We start from the raw sequence: 18,084 nt of genomic DNA, 5'->3' as shown, positions 1-18,084 counted from the left end.
AATGAGATGCGTACAAACACAAACTTAGCAAGCCTTGTATGAGTTTTATGCAGCGGCCCAAAACAGGGCTGAACAGCTAAACCATTGGACTTAGTATAACAAAGGGTGCTGCACATGTAAACCCCATTTACTATTTTTGGCAGATACAGAGATGTGGCATAAGGAAATGAAGTGATTTATGCTTTATTGTTTCACGCTACTACTTCGAAAACTTGATTACATTGCAAATCAAGTAGTTGGCTTGTTACACAAACAGATGGGTCTCGTTAAATGTCATTTAAATCATTTGCAATTTTCTATACCTCATTTACTAAGTGGCTTCAAAAAAAGATATCACTTACCAGTTTAAGCATCCACGTACTTGCACGACAGGTGGCGAAGCAGCCAAAAGTTCCAAGCAGGACGATGACAGCGCCAGTGCCAATAAGTACATATGGAACATTGGTAGCTTTCTCGTTCAGCAGTGAGAAATATACCTCAAGGCTCACTTTTCCCCATATGCCAACTGCCAGAAGAATCACCCCAGTGAACTAAAATGAGAAATACAAGTTGGTGACTTTTCTTTTTTACTTAACAAAAATATTGGATTTACACTTTGTATCTGTAAGAAATAATATATTGGTACAGGATATTGCCTCAAAGTGAATATGAGAGGCCATAGCATGGTGGCCACCGTGCATGTATCTCAGCACTGAAGTTATAATAATAAGACAAAAAAGCATACACATTATGTTGAAAATCAATATCATACATGTGGTGAAATGAAACACTCAAATGGTAGTAACATGGTTTTAAAGATGAATGAAGCAGAAGTAGATGTGATGAATAGATTAAGATGGAAATTTGTTTTTGGTAATGATTCCGCTAAGCGATAGTCCCAATACTCAATATGAAATAAGCCATCTTGAAACTCACAAAGCATCATTGACAAAACTATAATCTTCTGGCGATGGAGCAGAAGCAGATGATCAATCCAGGTTTATGGGGAATTGAATCCAAAAGTGGAGGATGCGCTCAATGTAGTTTGGTACCATTGAGGATAGCACAAGAGCTTTTATGTAATATCCAAGCCCTAATTCAAATAATAAAGGGGAGAGTGAACAAACCTGTTACATTTATTTAGATGTACTGGACTTGAAACATTGACACCGGTGAGTACTGTATTAATGTACAAGAAAACCAGGCTCCACACAAACATTCCTAATTGTAATTTTGTCAACATCTCAATTAATCCTCTCTGCACTGAAGAATAGAACACCAGAACTGTTTAGAGCTCTAGCTGCTTGGAGCAGGCAGACCAGTCCCATCAAGGCTGTGGCCCCAGGAATACGTCGAAGCCCTGTTGTGGTCCGACTCCTTACTACATGAACTGCAACGCCCTCCTACAATTGGCATGGAAAAATGGCCTGTACAAACTTCAATACAACAAAACCTTCCTATCAACGGACTACACAACAGCTGCCCATCAGAAGAATAAGTTCTGCAATGTTAAACAGGTCTTACACAGTATGCATTTAAAATTCATGCTCACGGGGCACCCATCACTATTCTTTAACACTTATGTACCCAACATAGATGTCACTCCTTCTACGATAGTATACCTGAGATTTTGGGGGATGGGGTGGATGTACCTATTATATGGGCGGACGATCACAACTGTATTTTGGATGGTGAGAAGGATCGTCACCCACCTAAATTGGGGACTAAACTGTTGATGACAAGATCTCTCGCGGAGGTAATGCGCAATTTAGGGCTGTGAGATGGATGGAGGGAACTACACCCGAAGGGTAGGGAGTACACCTGTCATTTTAAGACGCATAACACGCATAGTCGGCTACATCGGTTTCTCCTGGGTGGACTGAACTGCTCACAGGTGTTGGACATTAAGCATCTGGGTAGGTTTCTCTCTGATCATGCACCGGTGTTGATGCAGTTGCAATGGGGATCCAATAATACTAGGTTAACGCGTAGTTGGTGCATGCCTATGGATTTTCTGACAGATGCTGGGTGTCGCGATAAGGCGGCGGTTGCCATTTAAGATTATATGGACTTGATTTGGAACATGACGAATTCTAGGGGCACGGAATGGGAGGCCCTGAAGGCTGTAGTGAGAGGGGTATGCATAGGCACCGCTTGTGGGGTACGTAAACAAATCGAACATGAAGTTACTGAATGGGACGATAAGCTAGTGGTCCTGCAGCATCAGACACCAACAACAAGGGAGGCTGAAAGAGAGCAGCTCCGACTGTACCAGGCAGTTATCAGCTGCTGGGACACACTTGATAAGGGGATACTTAGATCATATAGATAGCACCTGCATGGGGAGTGGGATACATCTGGCAACTTATTGGCGTGGATCCTAAAAAGGGAAGTGGAGTTCCCCCCATCTTACATATTAGGAATGCCAAAGGTGTGACGATTACTAATCGTAAGGATATCCTTCAGGTGTTGGTGGAACATCTGCAGAGAGTATCGAGGGCTGGCGCCTCAGTCTCAGATGATGATTTAGCAGAGTTCCTGCAGCGGAGGCGGCTTCCGCGGTTGGAACTGGAGTGTATGGAGACTCTGGAGGCTGCGATAACTGTAGAGGAAGTGAGTGAGGCGGTGGAAGCATTGACAAAATCTAGGTCCCTGGGTGGAGACGGGTTCCCGATTGAGCAGTATCAAACGTTTTCACTCCTCCTACGGGAGAAGTTGTTGGCGGTATTTGAGGAGGCCCCGGAGCGGGGTATATTGCCAAAAACCACGCACCAAGGCATTGTGTGTATGATGCTTAAGCCTTGGGGGGATGCAGGTGATCCCTCCTATCACCCGCTTACTATGCTGAATAGCGCTGTGTGAAGATCTTGTGCAAGATATTGGCTACTCAACTCCGTGGAGTGATCCGGAACTTGGTGCATGACGATCAATGCAGTTTCATTCCTGGCTGTAGTACAGCCTAGAATTTGCTTGGCAAATGTGCTGCATGAAACTGAGGGTGAGGACGACGAACTGGTGCTAGCATCATTGGACCTGGAGAAGGCCTTTGACACGGTGGAGTGGGGTTACCTCCTGGCGGCGCTGCGGAGCATGGAATTTGGCCCACAATTTTATGTGTTGGTGAGACTGCTGTATACTGCACCCTCCGCGTGTGTTCATGTGGGATGAGAGCTCTCAAATTCCTGGGTGATTGGCAGGGGAACCAGGCAGGGATGTCTACTTTCGCCCCTCCTTTTCGCCATACCGGTCGAACCACTAGCAATCAGGCTTCAAGAGGAATTGGAACCTTGGGGTATTCGGGTGGGCTAGACTACCCACATTGTCTCCCTATATGCAGATGATGGGTTGTTATATCTTCGTGAGCCAAGTGTTTTGGTGCCTTTGTTGTGGCTGTTGGAGGCTTTTGGGGCAGTGTCTGGTCTCCAGGTGAACAGGAAGAAGTCACTTCTGTTCCGTTTAGGTTCTCTCTGTGGTGAGCCTCAGGAGGATTTACTGGGGAGTGGGGCTCAGGAAGGAGCTAGAAAGCTTCAGATATTTAGGTATTTGGGTCACTCACACCGTGGAGGCCCATGAGAAACATAATGTGAATGTCCTTGAGCACTCTACTTCGTTTTGAAACAGACTGCCTCTTTCAGTGATGGGAAGAGGCAGCTGTGGCTAAGATGTTGTTCCTGCCACGGTGTCTTTACCTGGTTCAGAATTCTCTGTTTCCGCTATCTGCTTGGCTCTTTAATCGCCTAGACAGCTTGTTGATTTCACTGGTGTGGGCTGGGCAACGTAGTAGGGTGGCATTGTCGATGCTGCAGAGGGACATGGAAGAGGGAGGATTGGCTATTCCCAATATTAGACATTATTATTACGCAGCGCACTTACAAGATGCTGCAAAGTGGATGACTGAATCGGACAATTGGGAGACGAGAATGTTTGCAGGAATGCTGGGTAGGAAGGTGTTGGAGCATGTACTGATGTCATGTGGTCGGTCGGAGTCTGCTATCCCCTATCTGGTCAGAACTACTGCCTGGATCTTGGAGCAGCTGTCAGGAATGTGCTTCGAAGTGCGCCCGTTTGATAGAGAATTAAAGATTTGGGACTTAGCCCCCTTTAGGGACATGGATAACCTAATGTCAATGGAAGGCTGGAGGCTGTGAAGTGGCGGGAGAGTCATACCCAAACGGAGAGTTTATCTCCTTCCCTGATGCCCGGGACACGGGTTGGGCCCATGTCAGTTCTTGCAATATGCTAAAATGGACAGTGTGACTTGGGAGATCTGGTGTGGTTTCCCGGTGGCCACTCCAGCATCGATGGTGTTAAGTGGGCTGATAATTTGAGGTGAGGGACTCATTTGACTCGGTTTTATAAAGCCCTTCAGAGTGATCAACCAGGCGCGATAAGTGTTGCGCGTAGGGCTTGGGAGCATGAACTGGGGGACCCCATGGAGGACGCGGACTGGGCAACAGCGTGGTCGCTGGTGCGCACGGTGTCATGCAACAGCAGGTTTAAACTATTACACTTCAATTTTGTGCATCGGACGTATATCACACCTGACCGTCTTAATAAGAGCGATCCAGCAGGAGGGGCTGGGTGTCCCAGATGTGTCGCATTCAATGCCTCCTTTCTACACTTGGCTTGGTCCTGTAGGATGGTGCACCGATTTTGGCAGGAGGTGGTTGGGAGAGTAAAGGAGGTAACGGGATTGGGGCTGGAAGTAACATCTTTGACATGTCTTTTAGGTGTAGTGTGGAGACCGCGGGGCAGGAGTATCCCATATAGGCTCACACAACTGGCTCTGGTACTGGCCAAGTGCAGGGTGGCCATTGGCTGGATGAGTGCCCAGAACCCTTCCATTCCTTGCTGGATCTGAGGTTTATTGGAATGGGGTGCTGCTGAAGAAAAATATATGCGGATAACACGTAGAGAGGAGGGGGCACTAATGGATGTGATTGCATGGGGGACACTACTGGAATGGTTCACTGGCGTGGAAGAGTTAAGTTCAGGGTGGGGCACTGATGACGATGGCTGATTAAGTGAACTTTGCTTCGATCTGAGAGGTGACAGCCAACTGTGGTGAGGCTGTGTCTCTGTTATTCATGATATATGAAAGGATTGGTTCCATATGGATCCTATCTGGGAGGGGAAGTTGAGGGAAATTACTGTTGCAGTAGGTGCTATAGATCCCGGTTTCGGATGGTATGCTTACTCTGTCCTCCAGAAATGTGACAAAAAGATACTGTGATATCTCGCATTGATATGCACTGCATTGTATTTTTGTTGGTTATGTTTTCCAAATTCAATAAAAAGTTATATATAAAAAAAAAATCATGCCCATATTTCCTGCTAAGCTGTACGTGGTCAGAAGGCAAGAATTCCACTTCTTCAAAGAACTGTGAAAAAACAAGGACTGAATGGATAAATGGACTGCAAAGAGACTGCCTGGCACAAAGGTAATTAAGAACGCAGAATAGGTTAGATCATGGATACATGACTGGATACTCTTACATATGGAAGTAGCTACACCCATGATACTAAATACGCACACTATTCATCAATACACGCTTAACATTCTAGATTATAAATGATCATCTGCTCTATACACCTGTAGGGAGCTATACTTAAACACCTCTGGATAACAGCACTAGATCACAATCCAGGACTGCTATGCCTGCATGCCTTGTAAAATGGCCTCTGTAATTCTAAAACTGTGAACAATGCAATCTCTTCATGTTTTCAGTGTAAAGTTAATTTCCATTTTCCTATCACCAAGGGATGCCATGCCATCAGCATCAAAGAAAATGGTGCTGAAACAATAATAATAAGAAAGTTATTTTAGCACACCAGGTTTGAAAACAATGTTCAAAACCATAGCCATACTAACCAAATGGACTACGTTGTGGCATGGCATGGTGCTGCAGCTGGAGAGCTTTAGGAGATGGGATCTTATAGGCATTTCCAATTTAGGGGATGTAATGAGCGACACGTTTTTTAAATCAGTTCAGGACCTGCAGCTTGAATACCATATGCACCATAGCCAATTTCATCAATATCTGCAGCTCAGTCATGACATCACTCCTTAAATTCGACACCTAGAGACCCTCCCTGAATTCCATCCACTAGAGGGTAAGCTCCTCTTAGGAGATCTGGGAGCTCATACAATTGCCCAAATATATTGCACATTAGTTATCCATAACCCACACACAATGATCTCTCTTAGAACTGCATGGAAGATGGATCTCGGTGCCCTAGATGATGATGACTCGGCTGACTCCTTAAGAGCGCCTCGGGGAGCGTCCATATCAGCACAGCTCTGACTTATTCAACTTAAATACCTACATAGGGCTTATTACCGAGGTACAGTCTATGGGAGTGTTGGGTTCCCCGTTATGCCTACGATGTTGGGTGGACGACACCACTTTCATGCATATGGTATGGGGTTGCACATTCTTACACCAATTTTGGCAGGGGGGTGACCTCCTATCTTGGTGAGGTTCTCTCCTGGACCTGCGGCTGGCTCTCCTACATATCACCGATGGGCTTGGAGGTAATTGCTATAAAAGAACGCTTCTAATACTGGGGCTTGCACTGGCAATAAGAGACATCGCCCGGGCATGGAAGGCAGAGGAACCCTCTTCCCAAGTGGTGTGGAAACTAGGCCTGGATAACTGCATGGTCTTTGAGATTGCTGTGCATCAGGCGCAGGGATGCTCCCAGAAACACTGCAAATCTGGCAGAGATGGGCAGATTATATGGGAATTATTTTAGAACTGATTCATACCATTAACACTTGTAATATGGAAGCGATTCAAACCTATGGAGGTCAGCCAGAAAGACATGGGGGACAGTACTGAATTAATGTTTACTGAGACATACATGAACTGTCACTGGGAGGCGGGACTGGGTGGGGTCAGGTTACTGTACATGTTTATGTTATTGTTTATGGAAATTTTGTTTGCTTTTTCTATTGGTCCGATGTTCTGGAAAAAGTAAATGAAATTTGTTATGAGAAAAAAAACATAGCCAAATGTATACAGGAACATATCCATCATTAGTATAGCGTACATAGGAGTGTTAACTTTGACCTCAGCAGTACCAGAAATGTTGATGGCCAACTTACTCCAAGGACTACTGGAAAAGCTTTTCAGCTTAATTGACAAAAGCACTGTGACTGGTAATTTGTCACTAATCGCACCTGGCACACAGTCCTGTAGAGAATGCTCACAGATCAGATGTCCTCCTCAAATCCTTCATTTCATTACATTTATTCACCCATGTCTTTCATGCAAAAAGTGTAAAAATTGTTGTCCAGTATCACCAATAATCCCAATCTCTTCACAATCCCTCCGTCAACAGTCAAGTAGTTTGCTACATGTTTAAGGGCTCCCTCCTCCAGTTCAAACTAATCTGTGGACACCCTTCACATATGTATTCGCGAACATTAAAAAGTTAAGTACCTTTCACTACTTCTTCTAACCATTCCTTCTCTGAAAACAGACCGTTAGACATTGGGTCTCTAGTTGGCAGAGGTATGCAGCCTGTCCAAGTAGGGACCACAATCCTGGTCAGGGTAAGTCAGATACCTACCCTAAATTAACCTGTGCTCACTATCTGGTAGCTTGGCAGAGCAGTTAGGCTTAAAGTAAGAGGCACTGTGTAAAGTATTTGTGCAACACACCTAAAATACAGTAACTCAAGGAAAACACAACCAAAAAGACTCCACACCAGTTTTGGAAAATAAAGAATCTGAGTAAACAAGACCAACATGACAAAAATACAATAAGCAGAAGTCAAGATATGAATTTTCAAATATTAAATGTGAAAACAGTGCTTACAAGTCACTAGCGACAAAAGGTTATTTTAGCTCGTGAGGGACCGGTGCAAATCCAAAATACAGGCCGACCACAATGGAGGGTATGCTGCTACAGAACCCACACAGGTTCTGGTGAAACACTACCTTTGATGGAGCAATGAGTCAATGGCGTGAGCACGATGCCTCAATATTTCTACCTCACTCGGGCACTGTGTCACCAGCGGGCTCTGTGGAAGTGAATGCAATGTGTCGTTGATCCACACAGTCTGTGGATCTGCTGTTGTCGGGCAGCAGCTGCGTTGCCGGCGAGCATCGATGCGCAGACTTTTCTCCTGCACTCCGGGTGATGCATCAATTTTTGCAGGTTTTAGATGCAGAACCCACTTCTGAGGCCCATGACTGGAGAGGGGCACCTCAGGAAAGGGAAGGGCGTCCAGATGGCAAAGTCCAGAAGCACCAGAAGAGTTGCAAGCAGTCTTTGATGTCCCTGAGACTGCAGAAGAACAGGGGGCATGTCAGCAAGAGCTTGGAGACACTGGTTCAGCAGGAGGGTCCAGGTCTTGCCCTCAGCAGGGTCAACATCAGCAGAGTAGCTCACCAATGCGGAGAAGCAGTTCCTTGGAACAGTCAGTCCAGGCAGAGTGGCAATGCAGCTCAGCAGACTTTACTGCAGCAGAGTTCTTCCCAAGTGCAGCAGTAATCAGATTCAAGGGGTCAAAGACCCAGTACTTATAAGCAAAAGTCCCTTTCAGCCCAGCCCTGGCTCCATACTATCAGTGTGGGGGGAAGGGGGGAGAAGGTATTCAGCCCTTTGAATGTGCCTCAGGGCACTACCATTTGAAGTATAAGTGTGAGCCCTTCACATCCTCCCTCTCCAGAAGGCCCATCAGTATGCAAATAAATGCAGATGCAGTTGAGTATTCTGTGTTGTGGGTATCTGGAGGGAATACACAAATGTAGCTGTCACCTAGCCTAGGCCAGGCGTGTATTGGAGACAGGATGGCAGGTACACACAAAGCAGCGAGAGCAGAGAAATGCCCAATTTCTAAAAGTGGCATTTCTAAAATAGCAATAATAAATCTAACTTTACAGGTAAAGAAGATTAATCACTCTCATCACCCTTACAAGTAGCTGTGTCTCACACACACACATGCATGTCTAGAATACACTGCATAGCCTCACACACACACGCAATGCTGCTTGTAGGCCTCCTTAGATTACCTGGATACTACACACACCCCCTAGACGCAACACTTGATCCTCACGGCCGGTGACCATTTCCAAAACAGTCAGCTCCTCTCCTTTGCTCAACTAAACTCAGAGTATGATATCCCTCCCGGACAATTCCTCACCTACCAACAACTCATTCATACATTCCATGCTCTCCAGAATGTGACAGTAATAGAACCCACTCCTCACCCCGTACTACAGACAATCCTAACGAAGGGACCTGGTCGCCACCTTATCACCTAGCTATACAAAGCCATCCGCACACTAACAATGCCATGACCAGGTCCGACGCACACGGGAGGAGGAATTTGGGAATCCATTGTGCGACAAAGAATCGGACACTGCCCTAGAATTCCCACAATAGGTGTCTTGCAATCACTTCAGCCCAGATCAACCGTATTTTCCCTCTTGTGGGAGGAGAGTGTTGGGAGGGGCATGTGGGAATGCCCACGCTGCCGATCCCCAGACACAGATTTGCAACATATGATCTGGTCCTGCCCAGCTCTCCACCTTTATTTGCAGGCAGTACACGAAACACTGCAACACATCACAGAACTCACTGATATCCACATGTGGGAGGCATGTTCACTTGGTATTTTCAAATGCTGCCAACAACACAAGATACGCACCCGATTCGCCTGACTTGTGCTTCTTTCTCCTCACTAAACGCACACTTACCATGCATTGGCGCTAACCGACGCCTCACTCTCTGTCTGCCTGGCACGCAGCAATCCAGAAGTGAGGAGCAGCAGAGGAAGACACCCTCTGATACGAGGTTTCAATAAATGGCCTGTCTCTCCGCAATGAGCCACACTTCTATCACAGTTCCTGCAATGCACAGCTAGTGAACCTTCCCCATTGTAACACACATCTGACCCCCGTTGGTCATAAACTGACCTCCTATCCCCCCTCTTTGCTCACCCATGGCATATTCAACCTATCCACAAAATCACTGTGCCCCCAACTTAGTTGACTAGGCGTATCATAACAGGCCGCACCCCCACTCCACGTTCTAACACTATCTCCTCCATTGCTTCCTACCCCAGTTCATTTGGTAAATCACTCAACAGCTCATTTAAGCTACCCCTCTTCTACTTTGCGTAGACAGGAAGCATAGGAGACTGTAATAACAACTTATATACCATAGACCTACATGTGATTGACTGTCTGATCTATCATTCCATAACTCTGCATTGATAGTTGTAAGTGCACTGATTGCCACAACATGTTGTAATTAATCCAACCTTGTTACAAAAAAAAACAATAAAAGAAATAAAAAAATTAAAAAGGGAGTATTAATCATTACTAATCCAATGATATGAGACATGATTCGGCGATGTAGGAAAGTACACTCTTTCTTGACATGGTTACCCCCATTTTCTGCCTGTTGTCAGTATGTATGACTGTGTCTAATGGGTTCCTGATAACCAGGACCCCCAGTAGTTTTGCTCTCTCTTCTAAATTGAACCTTTTTCTTCCCACAATTAGCATACTGGTCCCCCAAAGTAAGTCCCTAGTATGTGGTACTTAGGTACCCACGGCATTAGGGTTCCAGGGGATCCCTATGGGCTTCAGCAGTTATTCTGCCACCCATAGTAGTCCATGCAAAGTGTTATGCAGGCCTGCCATTGCAGCCTGCGTGAAACAGGTGCATGCACCAGTTTTCACTACAAGTCACTACACCAAGTCACTATAAGTCATCCCTACTGTAGGCCCTCTCAGCCCAGAGGACAGGATGCAGGTACCTGTGTGTGAGGGCACCCCTGCACTAGCAGAGGTGCCCCACAAACTCCAGATCCATTTTCCTAGAGTTTGAGAGTGCAGGGATGCCACTTTACGCGTGTAGTGGATATAGATCATTATCTATGTCCAGCTACATAATGGTAACTCTGAACCTGGGCATTTTGGTATCAAACATGTCGGAATCATACCCCAATACTGTTGCAAGTATTGGAAGTATAATTCCATGCACTCTGGGGGTTCCTTAGAGGACCCCTGCATTGCTATCACCAGTCTTACAGGGTTTTCCAGGCAGCCCAGCTGCTGCCACCGCTCAGACAGGTTTCTGCACTCCTGCTGCTTGATCTGATCAACCCCAGGAAGGCAGAACAAAGGATTTCCTTTGGGAGAGGAAGGTAACACCCTTTTCCTTTGGAAATGTGTGTGACTGGCTTGGGAGGGGTAGCCTTCCCAAGCCACTGGTTTGCTTTGAAGGGCACATTTGGTGCCCTCTGTGCATAAACCAGTCTACACTGGTTCAGGGAGCCCCAGTCCCTGCTCTGGCGCAAAACTGGACAATGGAAAGGGAAGTGACCACTCCCCTGTTTATCACTACCCAGGGGTGGTGCTCCGAGCTCCTCCAGAGGGTCCCTGGGTTCTGCCATCTTGTTTCCAAAGTTAGCAGGGAACTCAGGGAGCATCTGAGTGGCCAGGCCAGGCAGGTGACGTCCGAGCCCCCTTCTGATAGGTGCTTACCTGGTTGGGCTATTTAGGGTTTCTTTCTTGGGTGGGCCCTCAGATTCAGCTTGCAAGATTCCAGCAGGACTCCTCTGCAACTTCTGCTTGGACTTCTGGCCACTGGAACCGCGACTGGACCCTCCAGGAACCGACAAACGCTACTACAACTTTGTTCCCACGTCTCCTGCCAGCTTTGCAACATTTCCCCGGCCGTGCATCCTCAAAAGACTGCAACTCTTCAACCTGCACAAGAAGAAGAAGGAATCTCCCTTTGAGTGAAGGAGTCACTCCCCTGCAACTCCAGGCACCTACAACAAGCGACGACCGGCTGCGTGGATCTCCTCTCATCTTGGGCTGCATGGATCCTGCATCACAGGTGGTGGTCTGGAGTAGTCCTCTTGGTCCTCTCTGCCAGCGGTCCAACTTCGGTGGAGATAAGCCTTTGCCTTCTCATGCAGGACAGTTTCCCTGTGCACCGCGCCTCTTGCAGCTGTCAAGGCTTGTTTACATCTCCTCCAAGGGGTCTTCAGGCGACATGTATCTCCAGCCCCCAGCAATCCATCCTACAAAGCACAGCCTCCTGTGTGGTTCTCCTGTAGCGTGGGATCCTCTTTTGTAGTGCTGCGTAGTCTTCTGTGACTCCTAGGTCCCTGTCCTGTGGGACTCCTGTGGGTGCTGCCTCTGCTCCTGTGGACTCTCTACAACGCTGAGGGTCCCCTGTGACTTCCTCTCTTGTGTTTAGTTCTCCTGGCCAATGCTGATCCCCGGCAGCACCTATTTTCCACAAACCGTGAGTGTGCCTTTGCCAAGGCATGATGGTGGAATTCCTGCACAGACATCAGTCTGCAATCTTCCTTCCAGCGTGGGACATCATCTGCATCCATCAGGAACTCTTCTCCGGCTCTAGGGCTGCAGTACTGACCTGTTCTTCATCACCATTGACCAACTCCTGCATCCACAGCTGAATGGGTAGTAGCTCCTACTCCTCATGGACTCCACTGTGACTCTTGGTCCCCTCAATCCACAGGTCTTCTTTCTTCAGGAATCCACTGCCGGTATTCTTGCAGTCTTCTCTGGGTGTCTTCTTTTTCTTCCTTTCATCCTTTTGGGTGGTTTGGGGAAAATCCAGTGTTTAACACCTGCATTCTCGGTCGCTGGGGGTACTGTGTTACTTACCTCTGTGGTTTTCTGGTACTCCCAGCTCCCATCTACACATTTTACTTACCTAGGTGGGGGAACCTTGTTGGCATTCCATTTTTCCTAGTATATGGTTTGTGCTACCCTTAGGGTCACTATTGGTTATTGCTATTTGCACTGTTTTCTAGCCTTTTCTATGCCTATTTCTTAGTACTAGCGTACATAGTTAGTGTATTTCTTACCTCCTAGGGGTGGGTGACCTGTCTAGTATTTTGTGGTGATCTGTTCCAAAAATAAAGAACCTTTCATGTGTGTAAGTGCTGCGCGACTACAATGGTATTGAATGAGCTTTGTATGTCTCCAAGATAAGCCTTGGCTGCTCATCCGCAGCTACCTCTAGAGAGCCTGGCTTCTAGATACATACTGCCTACACTTCAATAAGCGGAGATATCTGGATCTGGTATAAGGTTTAAGTACCTTGGGTACCCACCACACACCAGGCCAGCTTCCTACAGGCGACTCCTTTATGATCATGAATTACAGCTTAAAAGTTTATTAAGGGATCCCCAATGCTGGCCTATGAGAGGAGCAGGCCTCACAGTAAAGAAAAACGATTCCGAGTTTTTGATCACCAGGACATGTAAAACCTAAAAGTACATGCCATGCCTTTATCTAACATGGCACCCTGCCCTGCGGACTACATAGGGCCTACCTTAGGGGGGGACCTATGTCAGAAAGGGGGAGTTTAAGGCTTGGCAAGAGGTGTTAAATGCCAAGTGGAAGTGGCAGTGAAACTGCACAAAGGCTCTGCAGTGGCAGGCCTGAGACATGTTTACTGGGGTACTTAAGTGGCTGACACAATCACTGCTGCAGGCCAACTAGCAGCATTTAATTTACACGCACTAAGTATAGGAGGATACCACTTTACAAGGGTCTTACAGGTAAAATAAATATGTCAATTGTGGATACACCAGTGCTACCATGTTTAGGGGAGAAGCACATGCACTTCAGCACTGGTTAACAGTGGAAGTGCTCAGAATTCTAAGGACAACAAAAAGATCCAGCTAAAAACAGGAGGTGAAAGCTAAAAAAGTATGGGGTCAGAACATCCTACGGGTGCCAGGTCAAACAGAAACCATATGGACACACCCGCCACAGTGCTTACTAAAAATTACTCACTTTCCTCATTACTTTGGTGCTCCAATTCAAGCCACTGTAACAGCAAGAACAGGAAAACATCAGCAATAACATTTTTGCTACCTGGCACATACTCCAACTTGTAATTAAATTCCAGCCACTGATACTGCTACTTAGCAATGAGCGGCATGGTGAGACCTGCTCCCTTCGTGCTAAATAACTCCACTAAATAAACCATGAACCCTAGAAATACTTCCTAAAGTGGTATACTCCCTACCAAAAGGCCAGTGCATCCTTTTCAGTTTTCCTTTTCCTACTTTAACACCACAACTAGTCCGCATCCTCTCACATAAGACATTATAATACATCTGTCACAAGTATCAAATGGTTTCAATGGTCTGACTGCCCCAGTTCCCTTTTCCACATGTCTAAAAGCTCTTCTTATTCTCATCACTTCACTATAATTTCTCATTCTTTTTGAGCAAGCATCTCATGGGTGCGGCGACTGATGCAAAAATGTGGCATAAAGCATGCATTAGATTCGACCAACAACATGAAAAATTGCATTAGAATTGGGTGCCCCACTGATCACCTTCAACAAGCATTCCTTAAATTCCAGAACCCAATTACAAGATAGTCAGCCGCATTAAGCTTGCCTTTCTCTTTCTTCAAGTTTACCCCACTCTCCTTCGAATTGGGTTGCCTCTTCTCCAACATTTCTTCATGTTCAGCAACACTTGAGCTAAAAACAAGGATACTGTCTTGGAAATACATTATCCCCCTAACACAGCGGAATAAAGTATACATGGCGCTTATATAAACAGATGATTCAGACACTAACTCAAAGAGAATTCTTTATTAACAGAATGCTTCCTTAGGAGTCTCAAAAGATGTTAATTTATGGGACTCCTAATGAAGTGATATCTGAGAATACGCAGAGGACGTTGGGTAGTGGGAGACAGTGTGGCCAAATGATGTTCTTCAGGTCATCAAAGTCAACACACATCCTTAAATACCAATTGGACTTGCACGTCAGAATGACAAGAGCCAACAACTTGGAACATTTAATTTCCAATATAGTGTCCAGCTCCATCAACTTCAATTCTTTCCACAAGTCATCCTGCGGGGCTACTTGAGCTCACATTGCCTTCTGCAGAAAAGGAATTGCCACTTCCTTCAACTTTATCTTGTTGGCAAACTCCTCTAATCTTCCCAACTTCTTGTCAGTGTGATTATGTGACACTCCTGCTTCTCCCATCACAAAGGCCCTCTGTCACCATCCAAGTCAGTGTAGCTTTCCGCCTCATTTTTAGGTTGAACGCACAAGCTGTCTGATCTGTTGTAATCTATCTGTGGGCTTTTAACGACACCCACCACACACCCATCACTATCACTTGTTCATGGGCTTGCCTTCCAAAAATCCTTTGTTATCAGTGGTAAATGCTTTATGTTTGTCCCTCCTTGGGGCAATTTTGCTACCGCCCTGGCCACCGGCCCTGTTACATTGACAACTGCACATCTGCCGATACGTTTGACTGCAAGCAAACTTATTTTTCCTGTTGTCTCTTTCCTTTGCGGCCGTGGCACTTTGAATTGGCTTGCTAATGTCAACTGTTTTGCTTTATGTGGCAGGAAATGTCCAGTTAGGAATTTACAACGGTAATAACTCTATCTCGAGCAAATGCGAGACCCACTGCAGAGCAAATGCTTGTTCTTCATTTAGGAGCTTTTAATTCTGACAAGAACTATAGAAATATTGTACAATAAGATCATGGTACATGCCCATTTAAACAAGAAAATGTTGGAATGCACCACTCGGATATGGAACAAAGACAAAACAGATATATAGACAGTGGGCTATACTAACCACAGGAGTGCTACAACAACAGGGAGCAATTAAGAAAAATCATCATGCAATTGCTTGTTTCAAAAAATCGAGAAGTTATCTAAAAAAATATATAGTTAAATATGAATATTTTGTTTGCTGAAGAGTCAGATGTTTGACGAAGAGCCAGTTTGTTTAGTCACAAATACACCAACATTCAGCCAACAATAATAACATTTTGTGCACTGAATGCGCTTCACCTAGCAGAAACAGGATTGCCACCATTTAGGATGTCATTGCACCGCTTATGACCTTACATACTCTATCACTCGTGCCATGTTCTAAATCATTGACAGCATCACCGATGACATCTGAATTGCCATCATTAATGACATCACTGTGTGAGTTATAGTAATTTTGTTTGAATACAACTTTTGAATTTCAGTTGTTTTGGGGGTTTAAAACGTTACGTTTAACTTACATCTTCACCTAACTATAATGCCACTTTAATCTTAGTTTTTTCAGCCAAGTTGAGTTTTTTTTAATTTAAATTAAGATGTTTTTCTCATATCTAACTAGGGTGTCACTTGTCAAGTACAATAAACTGAGCTGTTCCTGGCTTATAGCCAACAGTGCTTTATATGAGGAGGCTTTGAAACAAGTGCTTACCATAGAAAATAAGCACAATTACAAGTATGAGAAGAGAGCTGCTAGTAAAAAGGACTAGTCTGGCTTAAGGAGTTACACATGCAGGAGTCTGCAGCATTACAGAGAATTAGATCACATGCCAGTCTTGTCATGTCACATGACACCCAAAGGCAATACTGACTGCATATGCTTAAAAAAGAAAAACAAGCATTTGGAATGCAGTTGGTCTTGTATTTTCTCGAGTTAGAGCTATTGGCATTGTAAATTCATAACTGAACTTTTCTTGCCACATTATTTGGTCAACACTGCTTCATAATTTCGTCTTTTCCTGCCACATAATTCCAGTGGCCCAGAATTTAACCAGAGCACTTCCATTTACCTTCTTCCTCTATCTTAAAACATTTACAATTATCATATAAACCTTTGTCAGAAATAAACTTTTGGCATTACAATGTAATGCTCAAAACACCATAACAAAAATGTCATTTGGGACGGATTGTAGGGCGAAAGGAGAGAGGGAGTCGGGAGTTTAGTGAAGTCCATAGGTCTTTGGGCCCCGGTGCCACAGCACCCGTTGGTCCATTGATGACTAGGCCTCAGGATAGAAAGTGGATGGGGCAGAAAAAGAGAAGCGAAAGGAATACAACTGACAAAAGGAAGAAGGAGAAGGGGTTGCAAAGAAATAAAAGAAAGAAGAGAAAGAAAGGACGAGAAAATGGAAACACAACTAAGAAAAGAAAAAGAGAAAATGTGAGACAACAGAAAAAAGGGAAGGAAGCTACAGAATGAAAGATAAAGAGGAAAACATAATGAAAGAAGTGTGAAAAAGAGAGAAAAATGTACATAGAAAAAAGATAGATGGCGAGAGGGACGAGCATCGAAAGAACCAGGGCATGTAAGTACCGACACATTTCCGACAGACAGAGACTGGGAAAGCCACTTTGACACTTCGAGTCCCGACAAGTAACTTGTGGCTTCCACATAAAGACGGGAAAAATAGGGATTTATAGTCAAATGTGAATCGACAGATAAAGATAAGAAAAACACCAAAGAAAGGAAGGAAGAAAGATTTTTTTTAAAGTGAAAGGACACATACCGAGTCAAAGGAAAGAGCAAATAAAAAAAGAAAGAAAGAATGGACGGAAGGGAAAAAAATAGTGAAAGAATGAATGCCTGTAGAAGAAAAAAGGGAGGAACGAAACAAGGAAAGAAATAACCAAGTTTTTGCGAGTTTGAAAGAAGAGGTAGGAAAAGGGAAATTAAAAAAAAGGGAGAGGAGTAGAAATAAATAGTTAAAAGAAAGAGCGAAACTTAACGTGTCGACTTTAAGAGCTGGAAAGAGAAGTGGGGGAGAAAGAAAACATTGAGAGTAAAAGAAAGAACGGTGAAACAAACCCTCGAAAAAGATGGCTCCTAAAAATAGATTTAATTGCCCCCCCCCCCCCACGTCCTTAAACAGAAGTCAGTGTGGAACAGCAAAGGGCACTGGAGAACAGCAGGAGGTGCATTAGCAGAGTTGTGTGTGAACCCCAATATAGCAATAAGGGGGCGGTTTCAGATCAGGATTGGGGGGTATAAACAGAGCTGTATACCAGCCTAGTGCTGGAATAACAGAAGGGCACCGAGTGAGGAACGAGAAACGGAGCGTTGTGTAATTCCTGGTATTGGAATAATAGGGTGCTACAGGTTAGGGTTGAGGTGCAGTGACATTGCATGTGGGTGGGCTGCAGTACTGGAATAGTAACGGGCACACAAGGTCAGACATGAGGTATGTTAATTTAGCTATGTGTGGAACCTAGTACTGGTGTGACAGTGTTGCAGAGTGTTAGCCTGGAGGTGCCCTGGTGAAGCTGCAAGTGAGGCTCAGTAT

The 18,084-nt window shown here is 45.2% G+C and overlaps 1 protein-coding gene across 1 annotated transcript in view; it reads right to left on the bottom strand.

Annotated features, from left to right (window-relative positions):
- The window catches only part of TSPAN6 (tetraspanin 6), a 151,729-nt gene that overhangs the window by 102,123 nt on the left and 31,522 nt on the right, over positions 1 to 18,084 (bottom strand). Inside the window, exon 2 of the mRNA XM_069212805.1 lies at positions 342 to 530. Coding sequence (XP_069068906.1) covers positions 342 to 530 — 189 coding nt within the window. The remainder of the gene's footprint in view (positions 1 to 341; positions 531 to 18,084) is intronic.

This window comes from Pleurodeles waltl, chromosome 2_1 (genome assembly GCF_031143425.1).
Source record: "Pleurodeles waltl isolate 20211129_DDA chromosome 2_1, aPleWal1.hap1.20221129, whole genome shotgun sequence".
In the NCBI taxonomy this organism is placed as follows: domain Eukaryota; kingdom Metazoa; phylum Chordata; class Amphibia; order Caudata; family Salamandridae; genus Pleurodeles; species Pleurodeles waltl.
This window is presented reverse-complemented; position numbering and strand designations above follow the sequence as displayed.